At 41.8% G+C, this 20,202-nt stretch overlaps 1 protein-coding gene across 6 annotated transcripts in view; it reads left to right on the top strand.

The window, feature by feature from the left end:
* The window catches only part of LRCH2 (leucine rich repeats and calponin homology domain containing 2), a 58,190-nt gene that overhangs the window by 18,555 nt on the left and 19,433 nt on the right, over positions 1–20,202 (top strand). For all 6 annotated transcript variants that reach the window (XM_081180433.1, XM_081180435.1, XM_081180434.1 and 3 more), the window contains exons 2-6: positions 8,171–8,315; positions 13,476–13,602; positions 16,572–16,677; positions 16,779–16,915; positions 17,486–17,619. In XM_081180433.1, coding sequence (XP_081036559.1) covers positions 8,171–8,315; positions 13,476–13,602; positions 16,572–16,677; positions 16,779–16,915; positions 17,486–17,619 — 649 coding nt within the window. The remainder of the gene's footprint in view (positions 1–8,170; positions 8,316–13,475; positions 13,603–16,571; positions 16,678–16,778; positions 16,916–17,485; positions 17,620–20,202) is intronic.

Raw genomic sequence — 20,202 nt, 5'->3', positions numbered from 1 at the left:
ATGTTTGGGATAATTTATGCAAAATTTGTATGGTGTCAATGCGCTAACTCTACTATTTTATTAAGAGGTTTAACATTCAGGGCAGAAAGTAATTAGTGTGTGGCTTCCTGCAATGCAGATTGATTACTATGATCTCATCTTTTAGGCCTTTCATTGTGTCTAAATGACCTTTACACCATCTTAGTTATAATCCCGTGTCTGGCACAGTATGGGTTAGCTGATTCTGTGTTGCAAACCCCACCCCTACCCCGCCACGTGCAGTGTTTTTATTACAAACATGGGATTTGTAACTGTGAGAGCATAAGAAGAGACCTGCTGGATTAGACCATAGGCTGATTTAGCTCAGCATTCTGTCCCCAACAGACTTCACAGATGCTTTTTGGAGCTTCCAAACAAGGGGTGAAAGAGACCAGACCTCCTCCATTGGCTTTTATGCAGCAGCTGGAATTTGGTGTCATGCTGTGCCTGGACATCCAAGATCCATTTTGCCATTGTGGCTCATTATAAGACCAATTCATTTGTCTAACCCCTCTTTAAAGTGATCTGAGCCGCTGGTGATCTCCACAATGTGTGTGACAGTGAAAATTCCATAAATTCTGCCCTCTGAAGTACTTTCTTTTGTCTGTTCTGCATCTGTTGTATGGTCTGAAAATACTCCCTATCCAGTTTTATTGAGTAACCAGGAACGTAGGGTTATAAGAGATGTAGGGGCGGGTATTTATTTCGTTCATGCATACTTTTATAAGCCCCCCAATTACGGTATGTTTCCCCAGCCACCTTAGTAAAGACCCCAATTGCTCCTAACCCTTTGATAATTTTGGTTTCTCTTTTCTTTAGAAATGCAGTGACCAAAGTGGTACACAGTACTCCAAAATGACCAATAGACTGATACAAAGGCGTACAGATGTGGGCAGTTCTGACTGCAACTTTGTAATAATCCCTAGTAAGGAATTTGCCTTTGCACAATCCTCTCATATGGAATTTATTATTTTGATCCACCACACCCACAAGATCTTGCCTAATACAGTGGTACCTCAGGTTACAGACGTGTCAGGTTACAGACTCTGCTAACCTATAAATAGTACCTCGGGTTAAGAACTTTGCTTCAGGATGAGAACAGAAATCGGGCGGCGGTTGCGCAGCTGCAGTGGAAGAGGCTCCATTAGCTAAAGTGGTACCTCAGGTTAAGAACGGACCTCCAGAACGAATTAAGTTTGTAACCAGAGGTACCGCTGTAAGTCACTTTCCTGTTCAGATCCCATCAGCTTCCATATATGAAGTTTGGACCATTTCCCTCCGCAGCTATCCAGTTATTTGACACCCTTTTGCAGTTTTGTTGCCCATTCAGCTAATACAGTAGTACCTCTGGATATGAACAGGATCCGTTCTGAATCCCCATTCGCATCCTGAAGCGAACGTAACCCGCGTGTGCGCAGGTTGTGATTCGCCTCTTCCATACATGACGTCATTTTGCATGCGCGAGCGGCAAAACCCAGAAGTAACGCATTCTGTTACTTATGGGTCACCGCAGAGCACAACCCCGAAAGCGCTCAACCAGAAGCATATTTAACCCGAAGTATGACTGTACTGACAAATTAAATTAAAGGTGCCTGAGAATTTCTGTTAGTTATATTTGACGTAGTTGTTTAGATGCCCACTTTGGAAGAAAACCTGAATTCATGGGTATCTGGTTATCACCTTCCACAGTGAAGAGGGGTGGGTGCACACATGCGCAAACACACAAAACTGCAGTTTTGCAGTTTCCCTATTCCACTTTAGGAACACACATACGCACACATGTCTTGTGGTCTGACAGATATTTAAAGAAATGTGCTGACCAGGCCCCAAGTTGATCCGCCAGTGGAGTGGCTTTAGCTGTCAGCGCACCATATTTTTCACTCCATAAGACGCACCTAGTTTTTAGAGGGGGGATGCAAGAAAAAAAAATCTTTTAAAGGGAGTGCTGAACAGAGCCTGTATGCATCCCAGGCTCTGCTCAGCAGAGCCGCGTGGAGCATGTGTGCGGCACTTGCAGGATTTTCCCTGAGAAGGGAGAAGGGCAACCCGTCAGTCCCTTCTCCCTCCTTGGGGAAAAGCCCCCAAGAGCTGCATACACACTCCGCGTGCTCTTTAAAGAGAGCACAGCTCTTGGGGGCTTTTCTGGGAGGTGGGGGAAGGGACTGAGGGGCTAAGCCAGAAGCTAGAACAGCAAGAGGGAGCACTGTGCAGCGATCCCTCTCTGCTCTGGCTTCTGGGATAGCCGCTCAGCCTGCACTCGCTCCATAAGACACACACACATTTCCCCTTACTTTTTAGGAGGGAAAAAGTGTGTCTTATAGAGCGAAAAATATGGTATATAGAATTTTTAGACTAAAGTTCTTAACGATACATTGTGAAGTGTTTTTACATACGTTGCTGTTGCTAATGTGTGAATGGTTGGAAACACACACACAATGCATTTAGTAATTTTTGTCTTGCAGGTAGTTGACAATTTTATCATCATGGTTTATGATACACATGGTTTCAAATACACATGGTACGAATAAAGGTTGGGGAAGAACAGGGAGGATAGAAGAAAATAATTGAATGTGGCTACCCACTCCTGTGACCTCTAGCATTATAAAAGCATTTCCGTCCGTAGTACATGGAGGAGTGTCTGCCACATGAACCTGCTAAAGTGGCAAATAAAACAAAAAGGGCCTTTCTGGTTATGGCTCCCTTTCCAGAGAAGGTATTTTTGGCATCAGCTATTCTCTGGGAAGTTTTAACCTCTCTATCCCGCTGCTATGGTTTTATACTTTGCACTGCAGCTGATTTGTTTTCTTGACTATGACTAGCTTTATATTTAAGCACTGGCCTGGCAGCCATTAGTGACAAGGGATCAAAGACACCACCTTGTGCTATCTGTCCATGCATGGCAACTGAGCTCAGATGACGCAATGCCAGGGTACTGCTTGCCTCAGAGGTGTACTTAGTACGCACTAGAAATTTTGCATATTTTATTTTATTGTACAGCACTTGGTAACTGATACGAAGCAGTTTATAAATATGCAAATAAAATAAATAATTGCATGCAGGTAACTGAGTGGGCTGACATAAAATAATTGTGTGCGTGCTAGAGGGCGCTGGGGGGGGGGGTGGAAGGTAGAATGCTCCGTCAATCCTCTTCCCACCCAGCATGGAGACCAAGTGGGCTGATAGAATAAAAACGAAATAGGCAGGTGGAACAGGATTTTCCATCCCTCCCCAGCCACCCTCCTGCAGGCAATGTGACATTCTTGAAAGCTAGTTGGGCTTATTTGCACGGCTAGTTACGACTATTTAAAATACAGTGTTGTTAAAAACAACAACACCATACCTAGCTATCCTGGAGAAAGTTACCCTATAAATCTTTGAGATTGTTAGTGAAAAGGTTATCATATTTGATGGTAGAATACTAGACTTATTGCAAAAATATTTTTCTTTGAATTTACACTCCAAGGTATCTTCCTATACAGTATAGCCTCAGGCAAATGACTTTTCTGATTCTGTACAAAGCTGTGATTTTTCTGTGTGAAACAGGAGAGTACTTATCTGTTCTCACTTCCGTGTTTCTGGCAGAATAGAATGATGTCTGTAGTCTACAGACAAGGAAGGAAACACTGTGGCTTTAATAATTATTAATCAAGCTTTTGAGGTTATGTGTCATTGGAGAACACGAAGGGATGAAGTCAAAGAAGTATTTCTTATTTATTTCACATGTAAAAGTTAGTATGCAGCAATACTTGATCCCATAGTTCTTGCTGATGCTTTCTCCCACCCTTTGAAAAGAACTATTAAACCAGAAGAGACACAGAGGAACTATCTACAAAGAATCATTTTAAAGATATGCACAGCTGAGTTTTCCATAGATAATGTGGGCATTTCATAGCCTAGTTCTGTTCTCATGTGCATCTCTCATACATTTTATTCCAACAGTTTTTGCAGAATATCTTCTTCATGCTGAGTATTATGTATCTGCATACATCAGTGCACACCGATCTTTACATAATATCATAGAATCATAGAATCATAGAATCATAGAGTTGGAAGAGACCACAAGGGCCATCGAGTCCAACCCCCTGCCAAGCAGGAAACACCATCAGAGCACTCCTGACATATGGTTGTCAAGCCTCTGCTTAAAGACCTCCAAAGTAGGAGACTCCACCACACTCCTTGGCAGCAAATGCCACTGTCAAACAGCTCTTACTGTCAGGAAGTTCTTCCTAATGTTTAGGTGGAATCTTCTTCTTGTAGTTTGGATCCATTGCTCCGTGTCCGCTTCTCTGGAGCAGCAGAAAACAACCTTTCTCCCTCCTCTATGTGACATCCTTTTATATATTTGAACATGGCTATCATATCACCCCTTAACCCCCTCTTCTCCAGGCTAAACATGCCCAGCTCCCTTAGCCGTTCCTCATAAGGCATCGTTTCCAGGCCTTTGACCATTTTGGTTGCCCTCCTCTGGACACGTTCCAGTTTGTCAGTGTCCTTCTTGAATTGTGGTGCCCAGAACTGGACACAGTACTCCAGGTGAGGTCTGACCAGAGCAGAATACAGTGGCACTATTACTTCCCTTGATCTAGATGCTATACTCCTATTGATGCAGCCCAGAATTGCATTGGCTTTTTTAGCTGCCGCGTCACACTGTTGGCTCATGTCAAGTTTGTGGTCAACCAAGACTCCTAGATCCTTTTCACATGTACTGCTCTCAAGCCAGGTGTCCCCCATCTTGTATTTGTGCCTCTCATTTTTTTTGCCCAAGTGCAATACTTTACATTTCTCCCTGTTAAAATTCATCTTGTTTGTTTTTGCCCAGTTCTCTAATTTGTTCAAATAAGATTTAGGTGCTTGCCTTAGCCTCAAGCAACAGCTGTGGAGGAGGGAGGATAGGGAGAATTGGTCATGATGGTGGTAGAGCAGCACTTGTAACAAATATGAACACAACAAGTTGCCTTATACTGAACAAGACAAATGGTCCATCTAGTTTAGTTCACCGTTTGAAACTCCGATATATAAGCCAGACCCCAAATGGTTCCTTAAACCAGGGTCACAGTCGCCAAAACAGAATGTCTAGTTGTCATTTTTGGACCAGATGGCTCAATAGTTGTATTTTTCAATATGACCTTTGGGTTCCTAACATTTGTTCTGATTGTGCAGATAAAATATAATGGATGGAATTACAGGATGTGTTGCTAGTGTGTGAAAGCAGTCAAGATCCAAGGATCTCCAGGCATGCACTTCCAGATGGTGGAGACTTCAGGCTCCATCCTGGTGCCTAGGCATCTTCACTTGGTCACAACTGGCTGATAGCCATGTGCAAAATGTGTCTGGCATCTGGCAAATTTTGAACACTGGTTTAGTGTTGTCTACATTGACTGGCAGCATCTTTCCACCTACCTGGAGATGTCAGGGATTGAACCTCGGACCTTCTGTATGCAAAACAGATGCTCTACTACTGAGCTATGTCCCTTTCCCTAATGTGATTATAAATACAAGAACAAAAATTGTACTTAGTGGATCAGGTCAACTAGTTCAGCATCCTATTCTCACAGTGGCCATCCAGATGCTTGTATGAAACCCACAAGCAGGACTCGAGTATAAAAGCACTCCCCCTCCTGTGGTTTCCAGCAGGTGGTATTCAGAAGTATAACTGCTTCTGACCATAGAAACAGAGTACTGTAAGCCTGCAACATAGATGGGGCTTATGTTCCTGGGATTGCACCGAAACCCAAAATTGCATGTAGTCAAAACACATTGGGTTCAATGGCAAGTGGAGGACCTGCTCCCTGCTTGAAAGGCCTTTTCCACTTGGCCTGGTAGGGCAGGTCCTTGACTAACTGCAGCTACAAAAATCTGAAAGAAACTCTTGCAGATGTGGCACTGCCTGTGCCTTGGTAATGGACTGGATGAGAGTCAACACACTCAAGCTCAATCTTATAAGAGTGAGGCACTGTTAGCAGGTGTTTTGCTAGGTTGGATGGATGGGAGGTTGCTTGCTCTGGATGGGGTCGATCGGGGGTACTTCTGGATCCTTTGCTGTCTCTTGGGGCTCTGATGTCCTTGGTGGCATGGATTCCCTTCATCAGCTTTGGCTGGTGGCCCAGCTGTGCCCCTATATGTACAGGGATAGCCCAACTTCTGTTGTCTATACTTTGGTAACCTCTAGGTTATATTGCTCCAAATAATGTAGGGCTGCCCCTAAAGACAGTTTGGAAACTTCAGCTGGCACAGAATTTGGCAGCCAGGTTGCCCACTGGGGCAAGATGATTAGAGCCTATTGCACCAATCCTGGCTTGACTGCACTGGTTGCTACCGTATTTTTCACTCTATAAGACGCACCAGACCACAAGACGCACCTAGTTTTTGGAGGAGGAAAACAAGAAAAAAAATATTCTGAATAGTGAAAGCAGCAATCCCTCTTGCTGTTTTGGCTTCTGGGATAGCTGCGCAGCCTGCATTTGCTGCATAAGACACACACACATTCCCCCTTACTTTTTAGGAGGGAAAAAGTGAGTCTTATAGAGCAAAAATGCGGTAATTATGTTCTAGGCCCAGTTCAAAGTGCTGATTTTTACCTAAAACCCTTAAGCAACTCAGGACTGCAATACCTCAAGGGCTAAAGGTAAAGAGACCCCTGACAGTTACGTCCAGTCGCGAACTACTCTGGGGTTGTGGCACTCATCCCGCTTTACAGGCCGAGGGGGCCGGCGTTTGTCCACTCCGCTGACAGTTTTTCTGGGTCATGTGGCCAGCATGACTAAGCCGCAGCTTTGTCTCTGGCATGACTCTGGTGCAATGGAACACTGGCACCAGAGCAGTGCACGGAAATGCCGTTTACCTTCTCCCCGTAGTGGTACCTAATAATCTACTTGCACTTTTGGGCATGCTTTCGAACTGCTAGGTTGGCAGGAACTGGAACGTCAACGGTAGCTCATAACCTTTTGATTGGCAAGCCCAAGACTCAGTGGTTTAGACCACATCGCCACTCACGTCCCTACCTCAAGGACTGTCTTTCCCCAAATGAACTGACCAAAGCCCTGCAATCATCATCTGATACCCTTCTTCACGTGTCTCCTCCACAAGTGTTCCAGAGTGTGGCAACATGAGAACGGGTCTTTTCTGCAATGGCTTCCCATTGGAATGCTCTCTTCAAGAAGGCTCGTCTGTCAGCTTTATTATGTATCTTTAAGTGCCAGACAAAATATTCCTTTTCTACCAGGCCTTTGGATGATTAATATTCTACACCCTTTTAAATAAGGGAGGGGGGGTTATTGGTTTGCTTTGCTTTTACTATGCATTTTGTGTTTTTATTTTGTATTTTATTTTATTTGCTGTGAACCGCCCTGAGATCTTCAGATGAATAAGGTCTCTCCCCCCCCCCTTGCCCACCTTTCTGCTCACTTTTTATTTATTAATTATTATTTTGCCAAGTGTTTAAAGCTGAATGTGCACAATTAAATGCACATAAGTTGTGGGCTTCACCATCCAAGTTGGTGGCTGTCACTGCCTCCTGCAGGAGTGAGTTCCATTGTGTGTTCTTAGGCTTCTCTTAAGTTTGGGAGAAAGATTAAGTGGCTAATCCAAATCCAAATGCTTCATGGAAGAAATTAGTTTTTCAGAGGTGGATGCCTTTTCTTAGGACAAATCAATTGCTGATGGAAAAAGAGTTTGCTGGAGTTGCTTTGTTTGGTGGGTTACTGAGAGGGAACAGTGGCTCCTTTCTTTCCTCTCCAAGAGCATTGGACAGGCAAACTTCAGGCTTGCGGGATTTCCTTTGTTCTTTACTAGAGCACTGAAAGTGCAAAATAGTGACTTGGCGGGAGAATATTTTTAGAATTAAGGAGAAGTGTGCCATATTACATTTGACAAAAGCCTCTCTTACCCACTTAATTTTTCTAAATACTGGTGGAAGGGAGTTCCCTTCTATCCCCAGAATTTGAATTGAGCAGAAGATGATTCCAATCTATATAGACTGTGGATGCTTGATTTTTCATCTATCTGTGCTTTAATTTCCAAAATAAAATTGCCTAACAATTCTACTAAAGCTTTTGCCATCGTTTAAGAACAGCACATTTCTTGCACATCTCTCAAATGCAAACTAGAAGACTGAGCCGTGGAAATGTCTTTTCTCCTCCTCTCTTTTTTTTAGATCTCTCCAAGAACAGATTTACTGAAATTCCTCCTGATGTGTTGCAGTTTTCACCACTTGAGACATTGAACCTCTATCACAACTGCATCAAATCAATCCCTGAAGCAATTAAAAATCTGCAAATGTTAACATATCTCAATATCAGGTAGGTAATATTTTCCTGCTTCCTAAATGTAATTGCTTGTCATCCAAGGTAGCCTGTTTAGCGCATGACTGTATCAGCGTCCTCCTGTGGGTGACAGTTGACTGAAGAACCACTTTCCAGTCAATAAGTCAAAAGGTAGAGCATAAGGAAGTCTAACTTTGTTCCTGGTATTCCTTTTTTCAGATTGTGATGTTTGAGAGGCAAAGGTAAAAGTTTTAAATTTCAGTTTGAGCTTCTAGGAATGCTAAAAGAGGTTTGCTCATTCTGCATGCCTGTGAAAAACTTGCTGGACCAACTACAACACAGGAGAGATTGATGATGGGTTGTATCCAATGCTAGTCATACTTGGAGTAGCCACATGCCTCACTTAGGTCTATTAATTTCAGCAGGTCTACTCTGAGTTAAACTTAGTTGGATACAGGACAATGTTTTCTGAAATAACATTAGTGTTCTCTTTGTGTGTGTTGTGTTTGATTATTTTTGAGTTTCAGTATTGAGTGTTAGACACAAGTGTAGCGTGAAGAATGTACAACTTTCTCTCTTGCTGCATCCATGTCCATATACATGGCAAAATAGATACATACATGGTGGGTAATTCCCCCCCCCCCATTGCAAAGACTAGCCCTGTAAGAAAAATGTATTTGAAGTAGCCTTTTGGCATTGTGAGTCTGACAGCTACTCCAGCTTTTAAAAAATAACATATTGTCATAACTTGCTTTTGTAAACTCTTTAGTAAAACTGACTGTTGTCTGTAGTTAGCTTGTCAGCTGTGCTTTTAGTTTTTAACTTTGAGAGACAGAGGCTTTCCTGCTAATTCTGCATGTTAGCTTTGTGACTTATTTGAATTAGTCAGATTTAGAGAGCTCAGATGTCGTAGTAGGAGAACTGTCCTCTTGTTACCTGGTACCTTGTTCTACAACAGTTAGGTCCTAGCTTTAAAAATACAGTCATACCTCGGGTTGAAATTGCTTCAGGTTGAGCACTTTCGGGTTGCACGACCTGGAAGTAATGGAACACGTTATTTCCAGGTTTCGCTGCATGCACAGACAGTCAAAATGATGTCACATGCATGCACGGAAGTGGCGAATCACGACCTGCGCACACACAGGCGCGGGTTGCGTTCACTTCTGGGTGCAAATGGGGCTCCGGAATGGATCCCATTCGTATCCAGAGGTACCACTGTAGAAGTGGCTGCAGAGGAGACCTACAAAAATGCTTAATTGGCATAAGAAGAGGAAAAGCTAAGAGGCCCCTGGGCATGAGAGGAGATTATAGGAAGCCACAACAGACCTCAGATTCATAAAAAAGAGATTGTGGAGGAGAGCAAAACGTTAAAGGGGACTAAATGACAAAAAGTTTTATATTTTGAGATTGCAAGTAGGAATGGCTTTCTAACTGCTCAGATCAGGCCAGAAATGGACCATATTACTTAGGCAGCATATGTAATCTCCGGTTTTGAATGCATTTGACAAGGCAGAAAAGAACCTGTCAATTTGCAGTGGATATTGTCCTTTTAATTCTGACATTTCAGATATAGTTTACAGCAGTGGTGTCCAAACTTTTTTCAAAGAGGGCCAGATTTGATGAAGTGGAGGGCCGTGAGGGCCGACCGAAGTTGTTAACCTTTTTCTAGGATTGAAGTTGTTGAGGTTTTTTTAGGATTTTACCCCAGGAATTATTTCTTCACAGGGGCTGGATTAAACCAACCGGTGGGCCAGATTAGGCCTCCAAAAACGCACTTTGGACATGCCTGATTTACAGTATTGTTAAAAGTGGCAACTAATATTTCCTTTCTCATGTGCCTGTGATCTGGTCTTGGATGCAGTGGGGCTCTTAAATGGCCCTTTATATCTATACTTACTAAGGTCAAGCCTTGGCTCCTGATCGCCTCTGTTTTGGAACGTTTTGGCTCCCGAACGCCAAAAACTCAGAAGTAAATGCTCCAGTTTTCAAATGTTTTTCGGAAGCCAAAAGTCTGAAGCAGCTTCTGCTTGAGTGCAGGAAGCTCTTGCAACTAAGCCATGCCTCAGTTGTCAAACATTACAGAAGCCGAACAGGCTTCCGGAACAGATTACATTCAACAACCAAGGTTTGACTGTATTCTTATTTTAAAATATATATTCTACAGTTGGCGGAACTTCCTTAAGAAAGCCTGTTACAATTATTCATATCACTCTGTATTCCTCCCTTTCAAAATCCCAAACCCCAGTTCCCTTTAAGGAAATAAAGCAAATGACTGAAGCATTCTGCCTTACTGTTGAGCTTTCAATATTTTGACCAACTCAGTGGGTCCCCTCTGGCTTTATAGAAAGTGAATTTTAATATCATGTAATGAACGGAAAAGAAAGTAGGAAGGTAGCAAGTTCTGTTCCAAATGAAGTTGCTAGCCTAGGTGTTTGAAGTCAGCACATGAGAGGGATCTCCCTTTTACTTCCCCACCCTCAAATGAGGATAGATGTGGGAAATGTAACTACCAACTGCAACTTGATTTTGCAAAGGGTTTTTTCCTCTATTAATATACATGTGTGATGGAAACAGCAGTTCACACCATAAATAAGAAGAATGAAAAATGTTAGAGAGACAATTAATAATTAAAAGATATATTGGAATTTAGTGGATTCATGGAGACTGCACCATCCTAAGGAAAAATCCTATACATATTTTGCAATACCCAGCACAGAATTGATTTGATTTTTTTTTTAAACATCAGCATCACTTCATTCCTTTACTAGCCAATGTGACATTGATATTCCCATTATAGCTGATCACTCAGCAGTAATATTGGAATATAATCTATTCAGTACCCAGGAAGGTATGAGGAGATGGTATCTTACTATATCATTACTAAATGATAAAAAACTTCATTCAATATATAACGCAAGAAACGCAAATATATTTTAAAAATAACTCCAAAACATTAACGTCAAGACTGATGGAATGGCAAGGCTACAAAGCTTATATCTGAGGGAAGATAATATATTTCTCTGCCAATAAGGTCAAGATGCAAAGATTAAAAGAAAATAACCTAAAAATTCTTTTAAAACATTATGGGGCGATATGGCAAATAACCCATCTAGGGTTAAATATGAAAGAATACAACAACAAACACTAGAACTGAATAATATACAGTGGTACCTCAGGTTAAGTACTTAATTCGTCCCAGAGGTCCGTACTTAACCTGAAACTGTTCTTAACCTGAAGTACCACTTTAGCTAATGGGGCCTCCTGCTGCTGCCGCGCCACTGGAGCACAATTTCTGTTCTCATCCTGAAGCAAAGTTCTTAACCCGAGGTAATATTTCTGGGTTAGCGGAGTCTGTAACCTGAAGCGTATGTAACCCGAGGTACCACTGTACTAGCTCAAAAAATTGAGTTCAGCTTATTATGTCTAAGACAAACATATTGGGAACAGGGAGAAAGACAGACAAAAATTCTAGCTGTCTGTCTAAAACAGAAGAAAATGAACCAAATAATACCTTTAATAAGAAAGGAAAACAACATTGCAGCGACCTCATCAACAGATATAATTTTTTTGGGGGGATGAACATAAATAAAAATAATAAGGATGACCCTTATCAGCATGAGAAATTAACAATATGGGCCAACCCAAAATTAAAAATTGGAAATCAAGTAATAATTTGGCAAAACTGGATGATAAAAGGTATTTTGACACTGAATCAATTAATTGATGAGAACTACAAATTTGTGGAATATAAGACTTTGCAAGTAAAGTATGGACTAACTAGTGAAACACATTGGCAATATATCCAATTGAAACATATGTTGGAAAAGCAGTTTGGCCCTGATGCTATAGCTGCATTGGAAACATGCATGCCGTTACAGGATTTAATCTCTGCAACAAAAACAAAAAAATCCTACACTTGCACTATATAAAACTTTACTTAACAGGAAGAAATACGATTTAGAATATGGAAGTCAAAAATGGTGTAAAGAGCTAGGAGTACAGATAACAAATGATATACGGGAGACAAGTATAAAATCAATAGAAAAAGCCTCTATGGATTTAAGACTTAGACTTATTCAACAGAAAATAGTATTTAGAGTCCACTGACTCCAACAAGATTATATCAGAAGAAATAACAAGTGCAGATAATTGCTGGGGATGTGGGAGTAAAAATGCGTACTTAATACATATGTTGATTAACTGCCCGATGATCAGACCATTCTGGAGTGAGGTGAGGATATTTATAGCAAAAGTAATAAAAAGAAATTGTTATTTAGGAGAACCGAATTTAATTCTAAATTATATTCCGGAAACTTGGAAGATCTCAAGGGGCCAAAAAAAGTGGTTGTATTGCATTATATTAGAAGCAAAAAAACTTGTTTTGATGAATTGGAAGAGTCGCAATAAGATTCCACTGAGCATACGGATTGATAATATGGACAGATTAGCTACATACAAAAGAATTGCTTGTCGACGCAAAATAATAATGGATAAATATGAAGAAATTTGGAACAAATATCTAAGTGACAAGGTGGATAACAGTGGGAAGTAGAGGGGGGAGAGAGTGGTGATAAACAAGGAGTAGGCATAGGGATATTGCTGTATCTAAATTTGTGTTGTCAATTTGTGTTATTATTGTTATTAATTGTTTTTGTTGTATGTGTCTTTTTAGTTTTGTGTTTGTACTGATTGGAAAAAGAGAATAAAAAAACACACCACTTTACTATCAATGAGATTCTCACTATGAGAATGAGAGCCAGTGTGGTGTAGTGGTTAAGAACGGTAGACTCGTAATCTGGGGAACCGGGTTCGCATCTCCGCTCCTCCACATGCAGCTGCTGGGTGACCTTGGCCAGTCACACTTCTCTGAAGTCTCTCAGCCCCACTCACCTCACAGAGTGTTTGTTGTGGGGGAGGAAGGGAAAGGAGAATGTTAGCCGCTTTGAGACTCCTTCGGTTGGTGATAAAGTGGGATATCAAATCCAAACTACTCCTCCTCCTCCTCCTCCTCCTCCTCCTCCTCTTCTTCTTCTTCTTCTTCTTCTTCTTCTTCTTCTTCTTCTTCTTTTTCTTCTTCTTCACTAAAGTAACAATTTTGAGCAAATATTCATGCTGGTTTTAAGTGGCTTGTAGATCTCTGTATCTGAATGGTGATAGCTGCCAGACATAACCATATATTTTCTCTAATCTCTTTAGTCGAAATCTTTTATCAACATTGCCAAAATACTTGTTTGATCTGCCGCTTAAAGTTTTGGTTGTCAGCAATAATAAACTTGTGTCCATTCCCGAAGAAATTGGAAAATTGAGAGATATAATGGAATTGGTGAGTGTCATGGTATAGTTTCTCTCTTTGTTGAATCTTTATAGTTAATTTTTTGTTTGGGCCAATCCTCAATTAGTAGTAAGCCCTACCACAGTGAGTGGCAAATTTAAATTAATCCATTCATACTTAAATATCCCAGAGCAATCCTTTTGTTTGAATAGAAGTGCAATGAGTTTTCCTTCAACTTTATTTTAAACAAATGGTGCTATATGTAGCTTGAAACAAAAATATGAATTATATCTTTTGTGACTGAAATGCCATCTGGATCCTGCAATTTACTATATTGGCCCGAATATAAGCCACACCCGAATATAAAATGCACCTTTAAAATTCAAGGGGGGGGGGAGAAGACAATACCACTCCCTTAAAATTCCACAGGCACTCACACCTGTTCCGTTTTACCGCATGTCTGTTTCAGCAGCGATATCGTAAAAGCCAATTTTTGTAAGGTCACAAATTTAAGCTGCAGATTAACTTTTCGCGGTCAGAATTTGAAAAAAAAAGGGAGGCTTATTTTCAGGCCAATATGGTACTTCTAGGATGGAATAAATAGTGAAAATCTAACGGATTAATTTTTATGCAACTGCTCAAGTCCTCCTTTTAAAGATGCATTAGTAGATTTCATTCCATAACTTTTTCATTTGATATCCCACTCATTTGATATTTCTCAAAAGATGGAAATCATCTGAACTCTGAAGCTCTTGCTACTTGTCAATAATCTACAATCTCCTTGTCATCAAGATTCAAAAGGAATATTGTAAAATGGTCAAAGGCCTGGAAACGATGCCTTATGAGGAACGGCTAAGGGAGCTGGGCATGTTTAGCCTGGAGAAGAGGAGGTTAAGGGGTGATATGATAGCCATGTTCAAATATATAAAAGGATGTCACATAGAGGAGGGAGAAAGGTTGTTTTCTGCTGCTCCAGAGAAGCGGACACGGAGCAATGGATCCAAACTACAAGAAAGAAGATTCCACCTAAACATTAGGAAGAACTTCCTGACAGTAAGAGCTGTTTGACAGTGGCATTTGCTGCCAAGGAGTGTGGTGGAGTCTCCTTCTTTGGAGGTCTTCAAGCAGAGGCTTGACAACCATATGTCAGGAGTGCTCTGATGGTGTTTCCTGCTTGGCAGGGGGTTGGACTCGATGGCCCTTGTGGTCTCTTCCAACTCTATGATTCTATGATTCTATGAAATAAAGATTTCCCCCAAGCCCCATATATATGACTGTTCCTAGTCATCTTATCTTTACTCTTTCCCACAGTGTCAGTGTAATGCCATGTAAGCAGAATTACATGGTATAGTTCTACCAGTTGTTATAATTTTAGCAATATATCTGTGTTTATAATTGTAAATTATATTACTCTAACCTACCCTCGTAGGGGACGCATGTGGCACTGTGGTTTAAACCACTGAGCCTGGGGCTTGTGGATTGGAAGGTTGGTGGTACAAATCCCCACGATGGGTTGAGCTCCTATTGCTCCCGTTGAGGTCCCAGCTGCTGCCAACCTAGCAATTTGAAAGCATGCCCCAAAGTGCAAGTAGATTAATAGGTACTGCTCCGGCGGGAAGGTAAACGGCGTTTCCGTGCACTGCTCTGGTGCCAGTGTTCCATTGCACCAGAGTCATGCCAGAGACAAAGCTGCGGCTTAGTCATGCTGGCCACATGACCCAGAAAAACTGTCAGCGGAGTGGACAAACGCCGGCCCCCTCGGCCTGTAAAGCGGGATGAGTGCCACAACCCCAGAGTAGTTCGCGACTGGACGTAACTGTCAGGGGTCTCTTTACCTTTAGCCCTTGAGGTATTGCAGTCCTGAGTTGCTTAAGGGTTTTAGGTAAAAATCAGCACTTTGAACTGGGCCTAGAACATAATTACCGCATTTTTGCTCTATAAGACTCACTTTTTCCCTCCTAAAAAGTAAGGGGGAATGTGTGTGTGTCTTATGCAGCAAATGCAGGCTGCGCAGCTATCCCAGAAGCCAAAACAGCAAGAGGGATTGCTGCTTTCACTATTCAGAATATTTTTTTTCTTGTTTTCCTCCTCCAAAAACTAGGTGCGTCTTGTGGTCTGGTGCGTCTTATAGAGTGAAAAATACGGTAGCAACCAGTGCAGTCAAGCCAGGATTGGTGCAATAGGCTCTAATCATCTTGCCCCAGTGGGCAACCTGGCTGCCAAATTCTGTGCCAGCTGAAGTTTCCAAACTGTCTTTAGGGGCAGCCCTACATTATTTGGAGCAATATAACCTAGAGGTTACCAAAGTATAGACAACAGAAGTTGGGCTATCCCTGTACATATAGGGGCACAGCTGGGCCACCAGCCAAAGCTGATGAAGGGAATCCATGCCACCAAGGACATCAGAGCCCCAAGAGACAGCAAAGGATCCAGAAGTACCCCCGATCGACCCCATCCAGAGCAAGCAACCTCCCATCCATCCAACCTAGCAAAACACCTGCTAACAGTGCCTCACTCTTATAAGATTGAGCTTGAGTGTGTTGACTCTCATCCAGTCCATTACCAAGGCACAGGCAGTGCCACATCTGCAAGAGTTTCTTTCAGATTTTTGTAGCTGCAGTTAGTCAGGGACAAACGTCGGCTCCCTCGGCCAGTAAAGCGAGCTGAGCACTGCAACCCCAGAGTCGTTCGTGACTGGTATTAATTGTCAGGGGTGCTTTACCTTTTTTTTTAAACCTACCCTGGTACTTTATGCTGAAGGGCGGCTAAAAATTTAAATTTAAAAAAATCTATTTGAGTATTTAAGATTAAAAAATATGCCTTGCAGAAAAGCAAAATTCCTCTGTTCTTAGGATATCTCCTTTTTTCATTTCTAATGCAAAATTCAAGAATGCTGTAACCAAAATGCAAGCACATGCATTCCTTAAAACATACTCATTTGCTTTAGCCACCTTCTTCAATGTATGCTTTTGAAATTTCAGTCTCTATTTGACATTCTGACTCATTGTTTCTTAATGTAGGATATTAGCTGTAATGAGATCCAAGTCCTTCCCCAGCAAATTGGAAAGCTGCAGTCATTACGAGAATTAAATTTAAGAAGAAATAATATTCATATACTACCTGATGGTAAGCTTCTATTCCCTTCCAGCCTCTTTGTTAATTCATTTAAACAATATCAATATTTTTGCTGTATGAGCTTCTGATTTTTTTCCCTTTCCCACCAATAGAATTAGGAGACCTTCCCTTGGTCAAGCTGGACTTCTCATGTAATAAAATCACAGAAATACCTGTGTGTTTCAGGAAGCTACATCGCTTGCAAGTCATAATTTTGGACAATAATCCAATGCAGATACCACCAGCACAGGTTCAATTAAAACATTATTTTCTCATTTTTAAAGTAGAAACAATTCTTTATGTGAGATACTTATTCATCTAGCTGCCCATGGAGTAAGGTGCTTCTTGACCAAAATCCATTTGTGGAAGCACTTTTTCTTCTTGATCACTTTTCAATGTTGGTTTTAATATGCCCTGGGGGAAAGTGGCCAGAAGTGGGGCATGCCTTTGTAATAATCAACTGGTCATATTCTGAGATGAGTTTCACTCTTCTCAAATAAGATGCAGGGAAAATAATATTAAAAACCAGTTCACTGTTGTTGCACTTCAATGTTTTCACCATGCTCTTTAGCCAACAAAATCTTACTAAGTTGGGGAAAGGTGAGCAGCAATACCTGCCACTGAACTTGATGGATGTGTTTGGTCCTGTTTAATCTGCCCAGTTATCTGTACTACAAGGGTACAGATGGGAATGTGCTGTGCTGTGTTATGCATTCTGTATGGGGGGAGGATTGGAGGTAATCAATAAACACGGTGCTAAGGTTTCTGTGAATGCTCCCATCTGACTAAATGAATGCTTTCCCCATCTGCTTCTTAACAGATATGTTTAAAGGGCAAAGTACACATATTTAAATTCCTCAGCATTCAGGCATGCCTCAGAATAGATAAAAAGCCGGATTCCTTGGATCTTCCATCCTTGGGTAAAAGAATACCTTCCCAGCCGCTCACGGACAGGTAAACTTGCATTCCCCTTTTCAGAATGTGTAAAATGAGCATTTATCAAACTTGAAGGAGAAATGCTCTGAGTTTGCTTTATTGCAATAATTTCAGTACTTCTGAAGTAAAAGTTGTTGTAGCCTTTAGGATGCTATCTTTCCCATTACTATTTTTGTGCAGATTCTTTCCCATCTCAGTAGGGTGTCTTCTCACAGTGAATTTGTTCTCTGAGTAATCTAAGCATTATAGCAATTAACTGTTGAATTAAATTGTTTCCACTTGTGCAGAATCTTCCATAAAGAATGCCATATATTTAAAGGTATTTTCAGCTCATCCCTCATGATTAAAAACAAAAGTTCCAATATTCTCCTCAAAGCTGTACCAAAGGAGGGGCAGGGAGCAAGGAATTACTCATGAAAAGTGTTGCATTTCCTGTGGCTACACAGGTCTATATGTAATGTGAAAGTTGCTTTCTTCTACTTGTACTAGAAATTGATCAGTTTTACTGAAAGGGAAGTCTGCCACCTACTGTCAAACAATTACATTATTTTCCTGGAGTGGAATATCCTTCTCAGTTAATGTCAGAAGTACAACATAGTTTTTCAAGTCTAAACTCACATAACTTTCAGAACATATTTCCATAAGTTCACTTATCGTTGGCTATAAATTAATAATGTTTATTATTTTGCTTCTGTTCTTTTTTTTCTCCTGTATTTGTGGGTTCTGAATGATCCGGTCTTGTTTCCGGAGCACTACCGACACATTACAGGATATTTGACACATTACAGGATATTTTCTTTTTGTCGTTTTATGAACTTTATTAAGAACACTGCTTGTGTTCAGTGTCCTTTTTTTCCTACCAGTGAGTCAGTGCATTGATTAGATATTGGCACAAGTGTGAAACATTTCTCGTACAAACTATCGTAGATTCCAGCGTATTAGGCAACTGGGCATATAAGATGACCCCCAAATTGGTAGCTGCCAATTTGGGGGGGTCATCTTATATGCCCAGTCGCCTAATATGCCGGTTGACTTATACGCCCAGTCTTATACACGGCAGCTTCACTCGGCAGCGGCAGTGGTCGGCGGGCTCCGCGCCAGGAGGAAGCTGCCTGGTGAAGCTGCCCAGCGAAGCTAAGCTGGCTTCGCTGGGCGGCTTCCTCCCAGTGCGGAGCGGAGCCCGCCTCCCGCTGCTACTGCCAAGCTAAGCTGCCGCAGCTGCCGCTACTACACCAGTAGGTGGTGGGCTCCACGCTGGGAGAAGCCGCCCAGCAAAGCTGGCTTAGCATCACTGGGCAGCTTTCCGTGCAGCTTCATCCCAGCGCGGAGCCCACTGCTGCTGCCCAGTGAACCCATACCCGGCGTATAAGATGACCCCTGACTTTTTAGAGGTTAAAAAGTTGTCTTGTACGCCGGAATCTATGGTAATAAGCACATTTGCATACAGTGGTGCCCCGCAAGACGAATGCCTCGCAAGACGGAAAACCTGCTAGACGAAAGGGTTTTCCGTTTTGGAGGTGCTTCGCAAAATGAATTTCCTATGGGCTTGCTTCGCAAGACGAAAATGTCTTGCGAGTTCCTGCGGGGTTTTTTTCCTCCCCCCCCCTTTCCCCCAAGCCGCTAAGCCACTTAACAGCTGATCGCTAAGCCGCTTATCAGCTGATCCGCTAAGCCGCTTAACAGCTAAGCCGCTAAGCCGCTTATCAGCTGATCCGCTAAGCCACTAAGCCGCTTATCAGCTGATCCGCTAAGCCGCTAATAGCGCTAAGCCGCTAATGGGCTTGCTTCGCAAGACGGAAAAAACCGCAAGACGAAGAGACTCGCGGAACGGATTCTTTTCGTCTTGCGAGGCACCACTGTAATTACCATTGGCACCTGAAATTGCCTCTAGACAACTAGAACTTTTTCCAGACTTGTATCTGGTTTACTGGGGCAGCATTAGCATTATTAAATAGAGGTCCTAGTGAGCATTTCATGTGTTAGCCCAGCCTTTCATAACCTGATGCCCTCCAGATATTTTGGATGACAACTCCCATCAGTCCGAGTCAGCATGGGAGTATCAAAACATCGGGGGCACTCTGAGTTGGCAGAAGCTGTTCTTGCCTGTCTTTCAAAGGCAGTTCACACCTCACAAGCAGAGACCTGATCCTTTCTTGCCAGTTGTGAATGTTCTGAAAATATTCAGTAACTAACAAATGTATACATAACCATTCTCCATAGACAGGATGAGCTGTTAAAGGATGAGCAGTTTTCCTCTGTTGTGTTGCATTCCATTCAACATATATTCTGGTTTCTTTTTCTTTTGTTTTTGTACGTTGATTTTATAAAATTAAGCTTGGAATTGTTACAGGAGCCGTTTGCCCCAGTCTTTTCCCTAACTGTGCATATGTGTACTAGTTCAGATCGCAGTACAAAAAATAACCTTTATGTGATTGCAAAAACACATTAGGGTACCTTTTCCTGCTAAGCTCAATCCCTTGTCCATCTTTCTACAATAAATAAAAATTTCAATAATCCTAGGAAGATGACTTCTGCACATGTTTACTAACCTCTCTTCCTAACATGAACTATTTATATAGTACCATTTATGTATATGGAGGT

Source organism: Podarcis bocagei (genome assembly GCF_964188305.1).
Source record: "Podarcis bocagei genome assembly, chromosome: Z".
Taxonomy (NCBI): domain Eukaryota; kingdom Metazoa; phylum Chordata; class Lepidosauria; order Squamata; family Lacertidae; genus Podarcis; species Podarcis bocagei.
This window is presented reverse-complemented; position numbering and strand designations above follow the sequence as displayed.